The sequence below is a fragment of the Lipophrys pholis genome, assembly GCF_963383615.2.
Source record: "Lipophrys pholis genome assembly, chromosome: 21".
NCBI classification, from domain to species: domain Eukaryota; kingdom Metazoa; phylum Chordata; class Actinopteri; order Blenniiformes; family Blenniidae; genus Lipophrys; species Lipophrys pholis.
In genome coordinates this window covers 19,464,965-19,486,636 of record NC_137649.1, presented here as the reverse complement: position 1 = coordinate 19,486,636, position 21,672 = coordinate 19,464,965, and the positions used below count along the sequence as shown (strand labels likewise).

Here is a 21,672-nt window from a genome sequence, read left to right as displayed (position 1 = left end):
ACCGCAGAAACGTAGCCAGCAATCTTTATCCGTGACGTCGGTGAGTGAAGGTCTGACCGGGCATTAGTTTGCTAAGAGTCAACATAATTGTTCACAGCTGTGATTTTCTGTATTATAGGTGAGTACGGCTTTAAAAGGGAAAGATTGAAGGGGAGGGTAAGAGAAAAAGGCGCACAAGCGCAAAAATGGTGCGAGAAAAATGGCTTCCCTGTTGGTAAAGGCTGAAAATTGTCCGAAGTGCCAGCCCACCGTTCATCAATGATGCAGAAGCACATACTGCTCACACTACTCATTACCTGCACTCTCTCTGCGTTTTCCTACTGGCGTCCTCCAGCACACCTGCAGTCGCTCGCTGATGTTTCCTCTAACTGTTTCACACGCCTACACACACACACACACACCCACCATACCATTCACCTCGGTGTCTCAGAGACCCCGGCGCCCCATTAGACAACAATGAAGAGGAGACACTGTCTTTGCTCGAGCATGTCAGACAGATGCGACATCACCGGCCCCGCAGGGCCCCAAATACACCCATCATCTTCCCGTCCACCTAATCAGTGCCGTGAAGAGACAGAGAGAGCAATGAGACAGAAGGTCCAGGAGAAGAGGTTGGAGATGATGGCTAAAAGAGGAAACCGCAGAGGGATAGAGGATTGGGAGGCAGGCAGAGGGAGAAATAAGTGAGAGAGATGTGATGATTTGCGTGATTTAAGCCCACTTGCTTTTTCCCTCCTTAGAGCCTTAAATTTGCTGAGAGATGTGGTCGGCCCAGTTTAGAGCTGGGAAGTGACTACCCATGCCTTTTTTGGCAACAGGCAACATAAAAGCAGATCGTTGTGAGACCATGTCGGCAAAGGCACCATGTGGACTTGCAGTATAAGTCTACTTATTACTTTAAACAGTGGCTCAAAGCAATTTTTACCCTTAGAATTCTTCAAGTAGAAGTTCCTACTTTGAAGAAACAGCAGCGGATTATGTGATGAACAAATTGTTGAGGTCTGGTAACAGTTTGCTCAATGTCTCACAAAAACAACAACAACTATAGAACGTTGACAATCACCCTTCCAGCCCTGATGGTCAACATGCTAAAACACAGAACTCTAAAAAGTTTCAAGATTTTTAGTGATTGATTTTCCAATTGAATTCTAATGCGGTTAAAGTCGTACAATCGAATTCTTTGAACTCTGCTGCAGGTTTCTGGAAGTCCGGGAAACACGTAAACAGGATTTGCTGAAAATGCAGAGCAGCGAGACAACAGAGGGAAAGACATGAGAAGAGAAAAATCAACGGTGTCATTTGGGAGGGGTAGGGGTTGGTGGGTGGTGGTGGGGGGGTAAGACAGAGGGGCTGATGAGGGTGTGTGAATGCTGGGGGGGAGGATGGTGGAGGCTTGGGGTGGAGTTGGAGGGTGAGCCGAAGCTTTGACAGCGCAGTAGGGGCCAGCGCTGTGAAGTTGCTTAATCCTGAGGAGCAGGGATTAGCTCTGCGGGGGGGGACTGCCTCAGTGAGGGGGCCTTGGAAGAGCCTGTTGTCCCCGCTCGTGGTGTCATGCTGCGTGGCTACCGGGGGCTGGCAGCACCACCCCAACACACACACACACACACACACACACACACACACACACACACACACACACACACACACACACACACACACACACACACACACACACACACACACACACACACACACACACACACACACACACACACACACACACACACACCGGGCCCCCAGGCCCCGTCTGACCCATGAAAGAAATCCACACAGGGACGTAGAAAAGACTTTCCCATCGCTTCATCATTGGAGATGCTGCTGGAGGAGCCGGGAGAGAGGAGAGAGCGCGTCGTCACATGAGCTCATTGGTTCTGGTGTGACTGATGGCGTGGAGCTCGCAGGCCCACCTGGGGCTTCCACTTTTCCTCTCCTCTCCTCTCCTCTCATCCCGTCGGCCCGCCACTGCTATCCTCTTCCTGGCTCACACCTCTTCTCTCCTCCTTCCCTCTTTTCTGACGGCTTCGCTGCAGGGGCCCGAGCACCTGGGGCTGCAGCGCTGCGGGAGACTCTGTTGTTATTAGCGTCTTAGCCGTGCTAGTTATTTCCCCAATATCTCCAAAAGAGAGTGCTGTTGGGCAGGAAGCTGAAATGGACAAAGGAAGTCCTCCATCATTGTGCAGGACGACTGCCTGAATGTTCACACGGAGTAAATCCTGAACACAATCGCCATGATCTCCTGTCTTCGGCCTGCATGACAGCTTCTCTTTAACTGCAGAAACAAAAAGAGGCACATCCCTCTTAACAGTGCCCTGGTACCCTGCCTCACCTCTTCTCAGGCAACAACTGAAGCTGCTTCCTTCAATAAGACTGATGCAACTTCTCGATCACCCCTGGTGTCCTCCGGTATTGGACCTTTCTGGGTGACTGGCAGCTCGGTGTGCCCACCACCTGCGGATATCATGTACTTAAGGACTTGTCAGTTTATGGAGGAGCCTGCTGAAGACTTCAGCTGTGCTCAGCGTGCGGTATGATGAAACCCCCCGCTGGAATCTCCATCTCACTGTATGTTCTTGGTCATGCTCGGCTTGATGAAATTTCCCGGGAGCCATTGAATGCACCTCTGCAAGGTCGGCCAGGCATTACAACTCGCCCGCTGCATCAGGCCGGGCCAACATTCCTGAATCATCCCATTATACTGGCCAAAAAAGTATAGCAGAAAAAAAAAAAAAAGAAAAAAAAAACGTAAAACTTGTGAAATATACGGAGAAAGGTTTTGTTAAGAGTCAGATGAAAGCTTTGGTTAAGTCAAGGCAAGGCTGTAGAGGAAGTGGAAAACCCTCACAGAGCTGGCAAAAAAAAAAAAACAAAGCAAAAAAAACCCCGACCCTGACCCACAGCACTCAATAACTGATGCCTGAATAATAGCAAACAGTGGTAAAGTGCAGAGATGCTTATACAACAACAACAAATGTCAGCGAGTCTGAAAACCAAACAACAATGAAGCTTTCAGCACAGATTTTAGTGGAGCATAAGCCATTAAAAAGGTCATTTTATTTTTCCTTCAGAGTTGTTAGCCAAACAGCACAACACCCCTGATGAGAAGAGCCAGTTGCTGTACTCAGTGTCATATTGCTAACAGTCTTCATGCAATATTAACTGGCTATAGAGCTCGGAGGACGCACAAACCTGCGTATAGTGTGCAATAAATAAAACAAAACCATCGGTGATTGACACATCATTAGACATCTATGAATTATTCAATATCTGCAATCATATTGGTTTGCCAAAAGGATCGACATGCTGAGGAGCATGCAGGCCCAGGGTACCTGATTGCAAGTTAAAAGCCTCCCGAACTTGACTGCTCCCATCTCTAAAAATCTGTCAGTCATTAGTGCAGAGAGCAGAGAGACGAATAAGCCTGACTCAGTCCTCTGCGCGCTGATTCGGACCTCCTGCCGTTCCCAAAGAAAGGCTGCATCCTACTAGCTTTCAGATGGCTCTGATTGAAGACATAATTGTGAATGTGGGTGAATTTCACGGTTAGAAGCGTGAAACCCTCGGTGAGATGGATGGAGAGATGGGGAGCGAGGGGAGGCAGTAAGGACTGCAAATTAGGTGTCGGGGTTCTTGGGAGCCGGAGCCGGAAGGTAGGAGACCTTGGCTGGCGTCGGCTGATGTATGCAGGCACGTAGACGGACGGGCAAACAAAGCATGTGCAGAGGCATACATATGTACATACACTTAAAGGAACAATGAGGCGCGCAGGAGTGAGAGCAGCAACGCAGGCACGTGCATAATGAAAGAAAAAAGAAAGACTGGCTCCGTGTGTAAACAATCTTGGCATCAATCAATCTGCGAGTGCAGCAAATCGGGCCTCGCTGTCGCACGATTTCATGCAATTCCCTCAGCTTTCAGATACCATCGCCACCAGCCATCTGCATATCAAACCAGGCAGCCATTCACATCCGCTGACTAATGATTCCTCAATGTTATTAACTCTCCATATTACAACCGGACTTCAGACATGTGCAGCACTTCCTACTTGAGCAGAGGCAATGGGCAAAAAAAGAAGAAGAAGAGAGAGGCTCTAGTAACAGGCTCCCTTATCTCCAATGGCCAGGATTCTGTCCTGCTGTGGCCTGGCTGCCTCCCTGTTGAAGTCACGACTATCTTTAGAGTTTTGGCCACACAGCGGGCGAGCCGCAGCGGAGCCAACTCGTCTTACAGCCGAGTAATACCTGCCAAATGTGGCAGTTAGCTGCAAAATAAAGGATCAGCAGTTAATGGGCTCATTCATCAAAGCAGATATGAACAAATGCCTTCAGAAATGGCCTGAAAAAAAAAAAATGTTCTCAGTCATTTGCAACCGCGACTTTTCTCTAGTGAGACCCGTGAAATAATTCATATGCAAACTCGGCCAAAAACAAACTCCAAGGTCAAAAAAGTGCTTTCGATGTATGCAGAAGCGCACTTCAGCCACCCGTGCGTAGGATGCCAAGGCTATAAAGTGAGCCATTATTTAGTTCATAGCTGTGAAAATAAATAAAACTAAAAGGTTTTGAAACACACAGGTCTTCGAGAGGGCTTCAAAACGGGTAAAATAGGAACAAAATACATCAGCTTTGTGGTTTTCAGTTGTCGTGTGAAGTTGAACTTTCAGAAGAAAAATCTTTCTTAAAGTGCTTCTGGCCAGCACCTTTATATGTAAAAAAAATAAAAAATAATAATAATTTGAGGCTTGTCTTTATAAGTCTTATAAAGTTGCTGCTGTTAATCTGTCAAGCTCTTCGCCCAGCTGCTGAGATTGTGTACGATTTCCAGCACCTGTCTTTTGAGTTGATTCGACTCGACCAGCTGCCTGTTGTTCACAAATCCTTCCTAATCTTTGAAAGAGCTCCACTCCTTCTCAGAAAAAAAAACAACAAATACACGTCCAGTATTAAGCCTCAAAGTGTGCCGCCGTACTTTTTCCTCCTCAGAATTTAAGCTTTTTGTATTTCCGAAGGCTTTTATAAGAAAACGGTACAGCGGTTAATGGCGAGTACTCTCGCCTAATGAGATAATCTGGGTATGGTTTCGAGGCATGTGCGGGATTTTCATGTTCTCCCTGTGCTCGCGTGTGTGTTTTCCTGAAACTTTGGTTTGTTTTCATGGTAAAGTGACTAAACCGAGAACAGAAAATGGATGGAGGAAAGCTAAAAGTGCAGTAAGAACAAATAAATCTTATACCATGTAGTTCCAAAAGCCACACCAGAACCACAAACAGATAATACAGCATAATGGTGAGCGGTACAACGTGGTGCCACAAAAGCTCAAATAGAAAAAGATAGTAAGTTACACTGAAAAATCTATGTAAGGTTTGCGAGCTGCTAAGAACTCACAGTCTGAGTAAAAAAAGAACAGGTGGTTTTTCATGTGTGTGAGTCTCTATATCAAAGACAGGAGGTTTATCTCTAAGGTATGGGAAGGAGCGGTTACATGGACCGTACTTCGTTTTAACGCGAAATCCACTCGGATAAGCTGTTTACATGTCTGCACTCTCACGCAGTAAACGGCTGTGATGTGGTCATTTACAGGACGACTAATGTGCTGGATGAGACACCAGAATAGTCTCATGTTCACTGTGACAACGATCACAACGTCAAAACTGAGCGACACGCCTGCAATAGACACCCTTTCATCAGAAAAACAACTTTAAAATGTGAGTTATACTGCTATGGGTGGTGTAAGTGCTTCTAGTCGTGAATGTGTCTGTCTCTGTGTTCGCCCTGTGATGAACTGGTAAACTGGAGTTATGGATATTAAAAAAGTTTAAATCCTGGGATTATAGGGAGAAATAACCTTCTCAGGATCCATGTTAGTAGTTTCGAACCATGGTTTTTTTGTCCGTTAACGAATATGGCTCATTTCCTTTTCAATACGTGACTGTATTTAGAATACAATTTGTTCATAGAGTTGACAAGATATCATCAGTGTGAATTTGGAAAGTTGTGTACTTTGTATAAGTGTTCATCAAATTGTTGTTTCCCCATCACTAATACACCTCAGGAAGATGGAACGCAGCTCGGAAGTCATCAGTTTCAGCATTTGCATGGTGCAGATGTATGTTAGACAGCTTTTAAACACTTTCACATGGTCTTGTTGATACAAAAATTTTGTATTTAAAGTTTAATGGCCCAAATCCAGCTTTTTCTTGATTTTCAGCCGTTTGAATATCGGATCACAGGAACTGCATTCAGAATCTGCTGTGTCTTGGTGAGCTGGACTGGCTCCGCCCACACATGTCCATCTCAAGAAGAGGGGGACGTACTTCCTCTCGTGGTGCCATGTGCCAGAGCAGAGCTCCCTAATTGTGGGCGGCGTCATTCCCTGGTATGGGGACGATTATTACTGTTGAAACCATTAGAAAGTGAATTTTGCATAATATGCCCCCTTAAATGAAAATCACAGCTACCAAAAAAAAATTAAACCCCAAAATCTCAACTTACCTTACACAGTGGCAGAGTGTTTGGGTTGTAATTATGTGGATATGTCATGTTGTTCAACGAGCACATTTGGTAATGAAAAAAGAATAAAACCTCACCTTCTTCTCGTGGAAGCTGGACTGACTTCCTGCAAAACCGAGCCAAAACAATACGAGTATGCTTCAACCCAGAGCTTCTCGCGGTGAGACGAGAGCCGACGTAAACTCAACTTTTCCTTTTCTCTCCCTCCGCCATCGCTAATGCTCAGGGAAAATGTTGCTGTGAGGTCTTCGAGAGCGTTCGCGAGAAGTTGCTGTTAATAAGCGGATTAATCAACTTTCCAGTGAGACGCGGCGATGTAGTTTTTGTCGTGAGTGACAAAGACAAGCAATTACAGTTATCTTTGCTGTCACCTACTTCCCTCGTGACCTTATTTTCCAAAAGACAAATTACACTCACAAAGTGATATGTGGCTGTTGAGGAGCTCTCGCAGCTCAGTCCATTTAAAAGCCGAGTTTCTTTACATGACAGGAATATTGCTCAAAGGTATAAATGTGTATCACGGCTCCACAATAGAGGTTTTTATGCTTGAGGAAGAGCTTCATCTTAGAAAAACAAAGAAAAGAAATTCATGGGATATCTATGAGCAGATCATGTGACCCTTTAATGAAAATATTAAGATTAGAAATTCTGTGGATGAAATCCCAACGAGATGAAATGTTTTATCTGAAGAAAGGAAGCTAAAATATTTACAACCTTTAACATTCTCGTGTTATTCCCCAGCCAAAGCCGACAACCTCGACCGACTCCTTCGTAAAAGCCGGTTAATCAACATTTGGGAAGCAAAGTTATGCCAAAGGCAATTCACAGCAGGTCAACGCATCCAGCCTACTAGAAAATGCTAGTTTTGCACATTTTAAATGGAAATCTGTACTATGAATAATGCATTTGTGATCATTATCATAAAAAAAGTAAAATATAAAAATAAAAATGAAAAAAAAAAACAACCCCTGAGAAAACACATCCATATATTTAAGCAATTCATTCCCAGATTATTGAGTCTTTAGTCCTTCGACTCGATTTTGACTCCTGCCCCTCACGGTGGTTTTCTGAAAAATACAATATAAAAGCCTGGGTTGCTTAGAAACAAGCCCGTTGACTGCTCCTACAATTTACCCAAACAGCTTCAGAGAACCCGTTAGCTTTTACATGATAAGGCCGGTGAAAACAACCCTGACCCCGTGTTACAAATGGTTTACTTCAGCCCCAGCAGCATGCATTCTCTTCTTCCCGATTCAAGTCCAACTCTTTCTTCTGGTGTGTGGGTTTGTTCTCCCCAGCCTGAGCAGCCCTCCCGAGCACGGCACTAGGGCTGTAATGCCAAGCAGAAGAGGCCTCTGGTAGTTCTTGGAAAGAGGCAAAGTAGGTTAAAGTTTTACAGCGCTGATGATAATTGAGTCCAGTTGCTGGGGGCCACTGACAAGCTCAGAGATCGCGCACAAATGCACACACACACACACAACGGGGCAGAGAGGCAACATACAAACACATCACACTGTGAAACGCTGATTCCTTTGCAGCCACGAATGCCCCAGATACATCGGCGGCTCTTAAATTAAGCAGCTCAGAGACAGAGGAATCAAATGCATTTCCATTACGGGGCAAATATTCCATCTACCCCCTGTCATAACGACACTGTATGGCAGCATTAGGGGGAAATATCAAATTAGGCTGTTTCATTTGAGGACTGTTGTGCATTGCGAACAGCTTTGGAGATCAATTGAGCTCCTAGGTAATGAGCGGCAGCGGCCTGCTCTAATATACCCAGTAATGTTCTTTTGATTGCTTTGGTTAATCTTGCTCTGCGGTGCAGGGGGAGCTACACCCCCCCCCCCACCACCACTTTCACTATCTCTCTCTCTCGCTCTCTCTCTGGTTACAGGAAAAATATGGACGTGTGGACGGTGTTGTAAAAACAGTCAAGTCATCAGACCGTTAAATCTGGACAATGTCGGCTCATGTTTTGTGCCACCGAGAATTTGTTACACTGCGAGATAACGTGGCCTGTGGCTGCTTTTATGGGGAACAGTTTGAGCGAGCAAACAAACAAACAAGAAAAAAAACAACGAAGAAGAAGAAAATACCTGGCTGAATAGTCCAGAGTATATAACCTTCAAATGAAGTGTTGGTGATGTGTTGATGCTGAAGTGGATGGAATCAGACACAGTGCACCACTCTGATCCGTGAAAGCAAATCCTCTCACTCATCCACCGCTCGCACAAACAAGTGAGAGGCGCTCCGTCGCTCCACAACAACCCTCACAGCTGTGACCATTTAATATGCTCCAGCTCCAATTCATTGCTCTGCACCTTTTTTTTTTTGCTCTCGCAGAAAATGCTAACAAACCTGTCCAACCACTTTTGCAATATGCTGCACGCCACACCATCTGCCACTTTTCGCTGCGCACTGTGAATGTTTATTTGGTCAAACTGGATCGCTCAGCGGCGGCTCACTTTTGTACGTTTTTCGCAGGCGAGGGCTTTCAGGCCGCGCTTAGAACGGTTAGCACCTTCGCAGTCGCGAAGAGGGAGCCCCTGGCGGCGTTTGTGGTGTGAAAGACGAGCGGCACGCTCACATCACCTGAGTTTTATTTATTAATTTATTTTTTCCTTACCTCTCCACGTGGTCCAGGTTTCCCGACACCCCCAGGCCTCCGATGGTGTACAGCTTGCCGTCGTACACCAGGCTGTTGTGTCTGCAGCGAGCCACGGTCATCCGGGACACCAGATTCCAGTTGTCCAACAAGGACATGTAGCACCAGACATCAGCCACCATCACACCCGACTCGGTGCCCCCTGAAAACATACCAAGTGAAGGCATTCAAGTCAGTTCGTCGGGTAGTTCGGCGGGTCTGACCACAACATGAAACCAGAAGGTTCTAGATCAGGGATGTCCAACTCATTTGACACATAACGGCACAATTTGACCTCAAGTGGGCTGTAATAGCAATCCTGCTCTCCAGTAAGAGCTGCAAATTTAACAACGTCATGCTCCACCATCGGCTTTATAACAGATCACAGTGGATTATTTTACACTATTTACAGCTACAAAAGCATAAAACATTTAGCCACATGTAGCTGGAACTCATGAAAATATAGCAGGCTTGTTCATATTATGATCAGAGTAACTTGTCAAATTGTAAAATAAAATATCTTTAATACAGACACATTTCTACATCCGTGCAGTAATCCTGATCACCTGAACTGAGTCGCCACATAATGCAGACTAAAGTGCACCTCTGGTGGTCAAATATACATACTGCAGTTATGCTGGCAGGCCACCCAAATTTTGGGTGGTCCGTCAATAGACCACCTCTCCTTTTATTATTGACTAATATCATTGGAACATGCCTGAAGGCAGTAAGGAGCCTATGGGGGCACTGTTTTTGGAGCAAGGCACTAAAAAAGACATGATGCCTTCACATAACGATGATTCCTTGTTTTATATTTCAATATTTCAAGAGGACAGCTTTAGCTTTTGGCGACTTGATAATATGCTAGAAAGTGTTTATGTAGTCAACAAAGTGGAGCAATGTTTGGCCTAAAGTGGTTGAATAATCAAAATAGTTTTATAGGTCTAATATAATAATCCTCCTGTCAACTTCCTCTCTGACAAACAACTAAAATAAACGTGATTTAAATGGACCCAGTGCATTTCAACCATCCCGAAGCAGTTTTTCATCAACCTTTAGTAGTATTCCAGTTTTCCATTACTCACAGATCATGTTTAATTTATAATAACTCCCTCATTAAAAATAATTCCACCGTTTTAGTTTCATTTCCACAAAGTTCAAAAGCAAACAAATTAATTCTGGTCTGAGTTTAATAACTCTTCTCCCCCCTGCAGTGCTTATTCTCACTGAAGGGTCAAATTGACCTGACCAACGTGTGAAATTACTCCCCCCCCCCCCCCAAAAAAATGTGCATGTTTATTACAGTAATTTCACCCAGCAAAATAAAGAGGGTTTTTAAAGTAAAGTTAATACAAAAATATTTTTTTCCTGAATGCTTAAACTCTGTAATGGGTCAGTTTGTGCGGCGTGAGTTTTTACACCCTGCCTCCTCGTTAAAACACATCGAATTTGTGTGTGTTTTTTTTTCACAGTCTCGCAGTGACAGACATGGAAAAGTCGCGCTGACTGAAAGCTGCTCGCTGCTCCGTTGACGAGTCAACCAAGAAAACTGTGCGCATTTCAGCTCTCTTCAAAGCGGCTCTGTCAGCTGCGTAGCCTGACACGTAACACCGGCCCGCGACTCAGTGACCCCCCGCTCGGACCGCGAGGAAGGTTACACGCCGGAGCCCCGTGATTGGCCGGCTTACGACAACCCCTGATTTCCCCACCGGCTGTCCCGACTCCCAGCGGACAAACGCAGGCCTGTTCCAATGCCCAAACACAAATTTACATTTATATGAAAAGAGGGAAGAGGAAAGGTACACGCAGGACAAATCCTGTTGCATTTCCACGGTGCAATGTGAAGGTCTGAGTACCGTGCGAGATTCTCGCACAAATGGACCATGGAGGGAGAAAATTCAAGTCTACCTCTGGAGCAGCAACTTAAAGGTGTCTCAAAGTGGGAGTCAGTGAGTGCACCGTGTGTGTATGTATGTGTGTGTGTGTGTGTGTGTGTGTGTGTGTGTGTGTGTGTGTGTGTGTGTGTGTGTGTGTGTGTGTGTGTGTGTGTGTGTGTGTGTGTGTGCCACTATGGAACAAAATACACTGCAGTACACAGCAGCGACTGTAAAGCCAGACAGAAAAAAGAAAAAATGAAAAAAAAAAGCCCTCCACTGAAAGATAAACAGGAGAGACCGTCGACACACACAAAAAAAGAGCTGTTCTGAAAAGAAATACATTAAAGTTTTCTGCAGTCTTGAGCTGAGAAAAAGACTTTTAGAGCTACAAGTGCGTGAACTTTGACATCTTTCTTTAAAACTCTTTAACTCTTTCAAGAAAAGCCACCGGGAGAGAGCCGCGGTGTGGCTGGCTTCAGTTTGTTCAGTCGTGGTGGCCGCAGAGAGGGAGAGAGTGATCCTAGTCCGGAGTAGAACAATGGCTTTAAACACAAAATAACCTCAACACGTCTAAAGATTTACATTACGCATCTTAAATGCATTTTTGTTGGAAAAGTTGGACGAGGAAGTTTGGATTTGTTAGATCTCGTATGAAAAGAATTATTAGAAACGCAACAGAAAGGGATCTAAATTTTTCTAGTTTGCATTTCAGTGTAACCAAAAAAAGATCTTCCAGTAGGTACCTGAGTTTAACCACACATGTAATCTGGTCAAATGTGATAAAAATCAAGAAAAACGTTGTGCAGGAATTTGTGCGGATTTATCTTTATCGTCGCTCCAAAGTCTTAAGTGGAAAATTAGTAGATAACTAAAGTCACAGAAGAGTTAAATCACATTAAATTTCAGAGCCAGCGATCCGAAACTTAGATAGCTGAGAGAGAGAGAGACCCAACGGGGGTTATTAAAAGTTTCAAGAATTTTCCCTTTGGGGTCAATAAAGTATTTCTATTCTATTCTAATCTTTTGGGTTGTCATTGCAGTTACTGTTTTTCATCCGATCAACATAACGTCTTCTCTTGGAAAGATACTTGAGCCATTTAGGTTTGAAAAGTTTCAAAGAAACGTCTGCAGCACATGACAAAAGCTTATTGGCAAAAACAGACTGGTCAACATGGAAAACTAGGGACACTGCGACTGTACTCACGCCTCCAAATCCAATGTGGCATCAGATTAGGCGCAGAAGACTAGAAGCGGGTGACAGGGAGCGACAGGTGGAACCGGCCTTATTTAAACGTCTCTGACATTTAAGCTCAGCTCCTATTTTTTTTCCCCAAGTATTGATGTGCATTGCAAAATCTTCACAGCTCCTTATCACCTTCAAAATAAAGGTTGTGGATGCTTTTGAACTTGGCAAGTGATTAAAAAGGTCCCAATGCGGCGGAAAACAAAATTCATGCAACTGGTGTAGATTTCGGTAAACTGCTAAATTGTTCATCACCAAAGAGTTTCACGTAATGGCAACACTCCAACAACTTAAAACACCGGATTTGCAGGCAGCCGCAGCAATAAGAAACAGATGCAGTGTCAACAAGACCTTTAACATCCAAAACCGAACGCAAAAAAAATGAGGCTGGAAAAACCGCCTGTGTTTACTCTTGTAATTTAAAATACAAAGCGTTTCAGACAACATTGACATTAGTCAATTAAGCATTAATTCAAACCCAATTTAACACAGCGGTACTGCAATGCACTGCATTGATTCTTTGGCAACTGAAGTTTAAAAAAAACAACAACAACCCAATAACAAGTGTAGCAGAAGTTTTCTAAGAGAACATTTCCATCAGCAGTGTGAGTATCTGAAGGCCTCTCTTGTACTCCACCCCCCCCTGGACTGTGTAACTGAATGGCCGCACCAGAAGAGCTGCAATTGTGGCGGAGCGAACAATTTAGCTCACCTGACAGGTAGATGTTGTCTCCCGCCGAGATGACACTGAAGAACTCGCGGTCGTAGAAGGGCAGGCTGGCCAGCGGGTACCACTTACTGTTTTGGGGGTTAAAACAGGTAACTGCTGTCAAGGATCGCTGGTTCATCCCGATGGCCTGACGTCCTCCTACCAGAACTATCACCTCCGCTACACCTGGAGGACAAAGGCGGAGGAGGTGGATCGAGGTGGGGGTAGGAGTGGGGGGGTCAATGGGAGAAAAGAGAGGGGAGAAAGCAAGCCATCAGGAAATGCTTCCGCCAGTAAATAAGAGCCAAGATTGAATCAAGGGCTCTTTGACAGAGCAGTGCTGCAAACCAGTAGGCATGATTGCAGGGTGTTAAGAGTCCTTATATGTAGCATTGTGTCCATTTTATGAAAAAAACAAAAAACAACACAAGCAAAAAAAATAAAAAAACCTAACTGGGTTGCATGTGAACACAGAGGCAGTGGCAGATTAAAAAGGACTCTGTTTTGAATTCAGTAGGCCTTGGCTCTCAGTGAGTCAATAAGCTTAACTCAAAACGCAAAAAGAAAAAGAAAAAAAAAAGGAAAACTGATGCCAAAGTGCTGAAAAAAACCCAACAAAAAAACAACAAAGTTTCCTTTTGGTCACAGGAACACTCTGAACTAAATAAGAAAGTATAACTCAATTACTAAGACTGATGGCGCTGCCATTTGTTTGGTTGCAGCCCAGCGCTCAAATTCTTGCTCCTGACACACACCATAAGCGGCAACCTACAAATTCACTCGTCCACACGTTCGCAGTGAAATATACACTGCTCGGGCATCGCATGAGAGAGCAGCGAGAAAAAAAGAAAATCAATAGGCAAATCAATTTGTGTGTGTTTGTATGTGAGCGTGCACCTTGAGTGATTAAGGAGGGGGATACTCCAAACCTGCTCGCTACTCAAGGCTGTAACAGCTCAGCACATCTCTCAACACTCTCTCACACACACACACACACACACACACACACACACACACACACACACACACACACACACACACACACACACACACACACACACACACACACACACACACACACACACACACACACACACACACACACACACACACACACACAACTGGTGGATAAAGACACCAGTGATCCAAAACACACAAACAGGTTGGCAGGCGGCCACATGTGCGTCTCAGGTCCTCTCAGTCTTCGGCGGCGGCGGCAGGCTCCAGCGAGCAGACGAGACGGCAGACAAAAATGAGCTGTGTGTTTGTAAGCAGCAGCCAGTCGGGGGGGGGGGGGGGGGGGGGGGAGAGAGAGAAGGAAAGGTGCAAAAGAGGGAGGAAGGGAGAGGTAATCTTCATAAACTCCGAACCTGGAGGTAAACACTAGTTCACCTGGATCGATAGTCTTCCTCACGTACATCCTGACAGAGCCCCTCCTCCTCTCAGTTAAAACTATTCACTTGTTTCTTTTTGGTTTTTCCTTTTTTTACTCCGTAAGCTCCTATTTTCTTTCAAAGCTGGTAAAACAGAGACTTTTTCTTGAAGAGGAGGAACGGGGGTAAAAGAGGGGGAGAAAAAAAAGATACAAAAACTACAATGGGCTTTGCTGAAGCTGAGCAAACGGAGCAGTAAGCAGCGCCGCAGACATATCTTGGACATACAGCTTAGACTTAGTGGACAGCTTAAAGCCGGCGGGCTCTTTTCCTCAGCAAGTTTTCGAGAAAGTCTTCCTCTGCGTGGGACGGCGATGTCCCCGCACCGATGAAGGTTTGCTCGCGTGGGTTTAAAAAAAAAAAAAAAGGCATTGGGTTTGGAAGACGTTACTGCCCTTTTCTGTTGGTGTGTGAAAGATGTGAAAACTTGGGAGTTCCGCTATGAAAGATTTCTTTTTCTTTTTTTTGGGGGGGTTGGGTTGAACCTGTTCTGGTGATGGGTCTGTTTCCGTGGCTGTGTGGCATTTTGACCCTCACTCCCAGCCTCAAACATCCCCTCAAGACCTCCAACAGACCTTGGAAATGCACTTAATAAATAGCAGGGTGGTTTTATAGGACAGCTGCAGCTACGGCGGCTGTTCTTTGACCAAAAAAAAAAGAAAGAAAGAGTGAAAACAAGCATACTTTGTCTTCCCTCTCATGAGCCTCCCACCATACCTACACTCTCACATTAATTATATTGACTTTGTTCTGCGATTGTTCTTCTTCGTGATTAGTTTGCTGCTATTGCTGTACATGTTTGCACTCTATTTCTCTTTATCACACACCATTCTTCAACTCTATTGGATTTTAAAAGTACAGCGATTTTCTTTGCTTTTGTCGAGCAGAATTTCTTCATCCCTTTGCATCTCCTCTGCTTTCATCTTATTAGCCGTTTCACTTTGTTGATATTGACTGCTTCAATTAGCTTGGCATTGTTTCTGTGCCAATTTGGTTTATTTTTCTAGGAGCAGATCAATCAATGTTCCACTGTTAAACATCTCTTTTATTATCTGTATAGGTCCAAATTATTAAGGGAGAAATATTCAATTCAATCGCATCCTTGAGGGTGAACGAATGCTAAATTTCCTCCTACCACGGGTCTGATTTCTCACTTGAATCCTGAAATGTAAAGAGGACGAAATTAGAAAAAGACAAAATAACGAGCAGCCATTTCCTCTGTTGTTTTTCCACACGCAACCCGTTTCAACCGCCAGACTTCAATCCCCACAGAATCTAATTAAGCCAACTTAAGCAAATCCACATGCGGCTTCAGCGTGCACACGCAGGCAGGCCTTCACCATCACCTAGCGCACATGTGCGGGGTTTTATTCCTCGCCGCTTTCTGCTTGGCCGGACACGTCAGAGGGAGTCCACATCTGCGCGCTCGGGCTGCGGCGCGGCTTTGACCCCCCCCGAAGCCCCGAGCACATTCGCAAGCTAACACAAGCCAACACCGGCCTGTCAGAATGCAACAAAACACGTGAGCGGCACCGCTGACGGGGAGTCACGGCATCGGATCAGATGGTTGCGTGGGTGTGTGCATGCCTGCATATGTGTGAGTTCTTCTCAGACAATGAAGCCTCGCAGGGACGGCTGTCAGTCAGCGTGGGGTTTGATGGGACTTAGGTAGGGGGATGAAGGGCTGGAGGATCGAAGGATGGAGACGAGCGGTTGGGGATGAAGGGATAACCAAGTCTTGACAGCTCTCTCTTTTTTTTTTTTTTTTTTTCTGACAGAGTTTATACCCATGGCAGTTTGGGGAAAAATGTCTCCTCCTCCTGATTGTTACTGACCTTTTGTTATATTGCTGGCATATTTCTAAACTGTCTATATTCAGGGAAAATATCAACTTGGCACAAGTTTTGGAAAACACAACAGCTTCATTTGTCAATCCGGTATAACTTTATCTGCACTTCAGAAGCAGCCAACATTTTTTTTCTTCCTATTCTTTGGACATCTACCACTAAAACATACTGAATAACTGCCAGTCCTTCATATTTAGAAGAAATATGCTCACCAGTCGAAACACTGAAACGTCCATCCATCTTCTATAACCACATTAAGTCCAGCAGTTAACAGTAGTTGGAGGGAAGAATAAAACCTGGATAGGTCACCAATCCACCACAGTGCCAACACAAGCCCTGTCCACATGAGCCAAAACAATCCTATTTCTTCCTGTCACTCTAAAACAAAAGTTCGTCATCCACACTCCGAACGGGAAACCTCTGCGTCCACGAGACACCATGAAAACTACTCAAAAGGATGCAGTACATATGCCAAGCCTATAGGTGGCGCTGTAACTCCGCCACAGAAATACACCAAAAACGGAGCGGAAAACCAGGGCATGCAAAAAACGCAGAACTCAGTGAATTCACATCTCGCCTTATTAAACCAACTAGCATCAGTAGCCATTGTGCGATGACATCATCGTTTTCAGCAAACGTGCGTCTTGCCCATTCGCACGTCAAAAGCCAAGGCAGCATTTTAAAATTCCTCCACTCTTGAACCCGTTTTGAAAATAAACTATTTTTCAGGCTCATAAAACGCCGCACTGTGTGGATGATCGGCCAAAAACGATGCGGTTACATGAAACGAGGAGAATATAGACTGGGAGTGACTTGACATCCTGGACATTGTTCTTAATGTCCATCTGCTCGTGCATGGGCAAAAGAACTATTTACGATGGCCGTGGTGCGCATGCGCAGCAGCGTTTTCCTCCCTTTCCACAGAGTCGGAGCATTCCAATTTAGGATCCGTTTTCAAAAAGTCGCCTCATCAGTGGCTCCCAGCACCGCTGTCGTGTAAAAGGACACGCAAATCACAACAACAGTTTTCTGTTTTCACTTGAAAATATTGTGTCAATGGGGCTTTAAATTCACCAATTAACCAAACAGGACATGTTGTTTTCTGTGGAAGAGAGACGTAGCACCCAGATAAACTACAAACAAGCCCTTTTTCTTCTTTGTTTTTCTCTGTGGCGCCAGTGCTGACCACTGCAGCCCCGGACCATAGCTTTGAAAAACCAAGTCAAAGTGTTAAATGAGGCAGTAGAATAGAGGAGCAGCATGGGAGCGACTACTGAGCAAAATGATGGAAAACATCTGGACAGAGTGTTGCATCAAATCCCTCAGGAGGCGAGTTTCAGCCATTGTGTGCCCGGAAAAAGTCCCTAAAAAGGATGCGTAGGGAGGGATGGACGGGCTTGCGTGAGGACTCAGTCTCAAATTGAAGTTGATTCCCACCTACAAATCGTGATGTGAATGCACACACACACACACACACACACACACACACACACACACACACACACACACACACACACACACACACACACACCCCCTTGACAGTTACCGCCTATTGCTTCCACCCAATTCGACTTCAACTAAATGAAACCTATCTGTGACAGGAGCACGTTGCCCCTGCACTGCCACATGCCCAAGCAAGCTGGATTCTCACTGTGGACAGACGGACACACACACACACGGATGTACAGTCGTTCCCTGAGAGGAGAGTTTTTTTGAAAAGATGAAGACAGAACGGAAAGATTGCATTGTCGTCTCCTTCCTGCTGCCACCGTAGGTCTTATCTCACCTTTTTATGGGTCTCGGTGCAGCATGCTGTGACCCCGCTTTCCTTATTCCGCTCTTTTTTTTTTTTTTTTTTTTTTTTTTTAGCCTGCAGCGAACACCTCTCTCTCTCCTCTGTCTTAGCCTCCGGGAGACTTTGCCCTCTCTCTCTCTCTCTCTCTCTCTCTCTCTCTCTCTCTCTCTCTCTCTCTCTTGCTTTCTCAGTCATCAAATCTTTTCCTCTGAAACCCCAGGAGCCCTTTGCTGTTCTTCCAATATACTCTCCATTTCATCTTCCTTCCCAGCCTCCTGTTCTTTCACCTCACGCTCCTCTCATGACCTTACCTTAACCAGCCACACTTTGTAGCCCAACAGCCACGGGGACATTGTGGGGTTCAATTGGGTGGAGTCAAAGAGACAAACAAGTTTACATCAGGGAGCAGCTCGGCGGTGGGGAACAGTGAAGCAGATAAGTGCACTGCTCAGCACACGAGGGCCATGGACTGTCCCCTCAACAGCTTACTTATTGAAGTTGTCGAAACCAGAAAAATATTGTCTCTAAAAGTCATTCCCAAGGTCCAATCTCATCTGTTTGCAGTTCATCGTTGAACGGGCAGGAATCCATGAACTTGTAGACTTTTCTCAATTCTGAACCCAGACTGCAGACTGCGTAATGTCTGAAACCTTAAGAAAGTCAAACTATGCAGCCTTGAAGTTAAGTATGCTTTGTTTAGTATGGTAATTCATCAACCTGAAGCTTACAGCTGCTAAGCAACATAAACGCTCTGTTGTTTCGGAATGAGTATAAGACTCTCATATTTGTATGAAGTATAAACAGCAATGTTCACTACCTGCTGACAGACAAAATACAATTATCTCACTGATAACCGGTTACATGCAGAGCTTGATTGTCTTTGGCTTTGGGTGGCTTTGTCTGATTCAAACAGTTTTATTTGATTCAGTACAAATGTGATCTATGGAATCACAGTGAGTGAGGTTAAATAGCTCAGCCACCACCTCCACGTCTTATATGAGCTGAGTAGGCTTCCAGCCACCAGCGAGGGGAGCCATTGCCAAAAGCTACTGATCCGGTCAGTGACCCCAGTCAGTGAGTGCATGCTCGGTTCAGGGAGGCGAGTCATTGTTCGAGGGTTGTTTATCAATGCGAGTAACTTTGTGAAATATGCACAGCATACACAATAAGCAGCTTCTATTTGATTTAAAGTCTTTCTGCAACTTCTTCTTCTCGTTTTTATTTAGTGTAAATTAGCTTCCCGATATTCAGTACATTCAAACTTACAATTATGCACAGGGGTTTTTTTTTTTGTTGTTGTTGTTCATATTGGAGCTCAGTTGTTTCATTTCTCCTTAACTTTGTTATTATCTTCAATCAAATCTATGTGGTTTGCAGCCAGGCATTAAACGCATAAATCACAGGACTACGGCGATGACACTGACAAACAACCATCTACTCCAGTCTGACAAACAAAGGAAAAGTGTCTGTGTAGACAAAGGTGCCACATGCATAAATATTTATGCCTAAATGTACGCATGGTGCATATATATAAAGTGTGGGAAAGTGGAGAAAAGTGGAAGCATGCAGACTTTTACTCAGTGGATATCACAGCCGCAGCGATACCAGCAGTCTGCCTCTCAAGGCTCCGAGACATTCATATCTCCCTGCTGGTCCATAACCATTTCCTCTTATCTCAGCCGCTTCTCTCTGTTCTCTCTCTTTAGCTTTTCCACCCTGCTCTTAATCCCATGATTTCTCTCCCAGGGTGTTAATTTGCTATGGTGAGGATCAGGGGGCCAAAGGCTCCCAAATAATGTCAGAGTCCAGGGAGGTGCAATGTGTATGCGAGCCGATGATTTTGTGTGTGTGTGTGTGTGTCTCCATGTGTTTTTTGTTGTTTATCTGTTGAAAAATGTGCACTTCAGCATTTAGCTGTTGCACTTGGACATTTAGACAAAGCTCTTTATGGCTCCGAGTGTCCCAGAAACCATGTTTAAAGGCAAAGTTCAGTCAAATTTGTCAGTTGCTTTCATCAATCCCCGACCGTGAAAACCGTTCTGATTAAATTTGTTGATATTCTCAGACTTCCCGTCTTTGGTTTTGGGACATTGTCACACACTAAACCTGCATAGAAAAAAAAACAACAAAAACCCATCAGCTCTCTGTCCCAGATATTCACAACATTCCTGCACACGTCGGTGTGAACAGAATTTGGTGCAACAACTTTCGACCGAAGAAATCTCTGAACACCATCCTGGGTTTGTTCTGTGGATGTTCCCGAGTAACTGGGACATTGTCACTGGTAAAAAGATGTTCCTGCTGAATATTTCAATCCATGTGTTGCACTGGGATCCTACACAAGAGTGATATTTCAAAATCTGGGTAGAAAACAGACGCAGCTTCAGGGGAAAGGGGAGGATTTCTCGTCGTTTGGGCGAAGTCACGCTTCAGACGTGGCAGTATTTCATTGTAATACAGACAATCTGACAGAGTTGCACATGCATGCTCAGTCGAAACAACCTCAACCACACCATCAGCACATGCAATACTGAGGCTCAAAGCGGGTTCAATCTGTCACTTGAATATTGGATGAGGATGAAGCCGGATCCCAGGCTTTCAGCAGGTATGGAGGGGTCGACGTGCCAGAGGAGGTGTGAGCAATGACGCAGAGGCTGATCCATGTTCTGGTAAATGCTGTTCCCTTTGGGCCTGAACACGAACCGCAGCTCAGACGTAGAGCGAGTGGAGTTTTCTGGCACCAGCCGAGGCGACCGCTCACCCCTCTTTTCTTCCGTCTCGGCAGCTCGGGCTGACAGTGGGCACCAGGCAAAAGGTCAACTGGAACGGACCTTAACTTTTGGCCGGAGCTTCCGCCGACATTCAGACCGAAGGTTATCTGATCGGGGTTTTACCGCCTCCATGTTACATTTATCAGAAAAGATAGATGTGTTTGCTTGAGGTTTTACCGATAAGCCAAATAGAATATCAAGAACTCATACTCCAACTCTCCAGTGTGTAGCTGCAGCCAACTCTCTCTCTCTCTCTCTCTCTCTCTCTCTCTCTCTCTCTCTCTCTCTCTCTCTCTCTCTTTCCCTGTTCGCTTGTTCAGTTTCTCCCTGCTTCTCTCTCCCGCAAATATCATCGCAGACTCCAGAAATAAAATCGGAAGAGGATCCGCTGAAGGGCACTTTTCACATAGAGTGATTAAGACATTTCTGGCACATTCTCCTGCATCCTGGTTTTCCGGTTTGAGAGGTAAAACAGAGTAATCTCACGCTGCATTGGCTCTAAAAAGGCAAACCAGGCTGAATAATTACACGGAGCAGGACAATAATCAACAAAGTCTTGACATTAAAAAAAAAAAAAAAAAAAGACTCAAAGCTTTTTAATTGTCTTTCCAAACTGCTGACAGGTTCCTCCTCCACTACCATCGCCTCGCTTAATGGTTCGTCTTGAGGTTGTGCAGCCAGACAGAAAGACGAGAAATAAATTCAATTATTCCACAGAAAGAAGTGATGTCAGTGTTGACGAGGAGCAGTTTGTGAGAAACGTCAAGGGGCTCAGTGAGGCGGATCCGGCCTGAGCCGACGGCAGTAGGTGGCAGACTTCAGAGGCGAGTCAGCTGATGAT

The 21,672-nt window shown here is 45.0% G+C and overlaps 1 protein-coding gene across 1 annotated transcript in view; it reads right to left on the bottom strand.

Moving 5' to 3' along the window:
* Positions 1-21,672, bottom strand: part of klhl29 (kelch like family member 29) — a 244,400-nt gene that overhangs the window by 36,278 nt on the left and 186,450 nt on the right. The window contains exons 11-12 of the mRNA XM_080491025.1: positions 12,989-13,171; positions 9,139-9,319 (exon numbers count right to left, since the gene is read on the bottom strand). Coding sequence (XP_080347151.1) covers positions 9,139-9,319; positions 12,989-13,171 — 364 coding nt within the window. The remainder of the gene's footprint in view (positions 1-9,138; positions 9,320-12,988; positions 13,172-21,672) is intronic.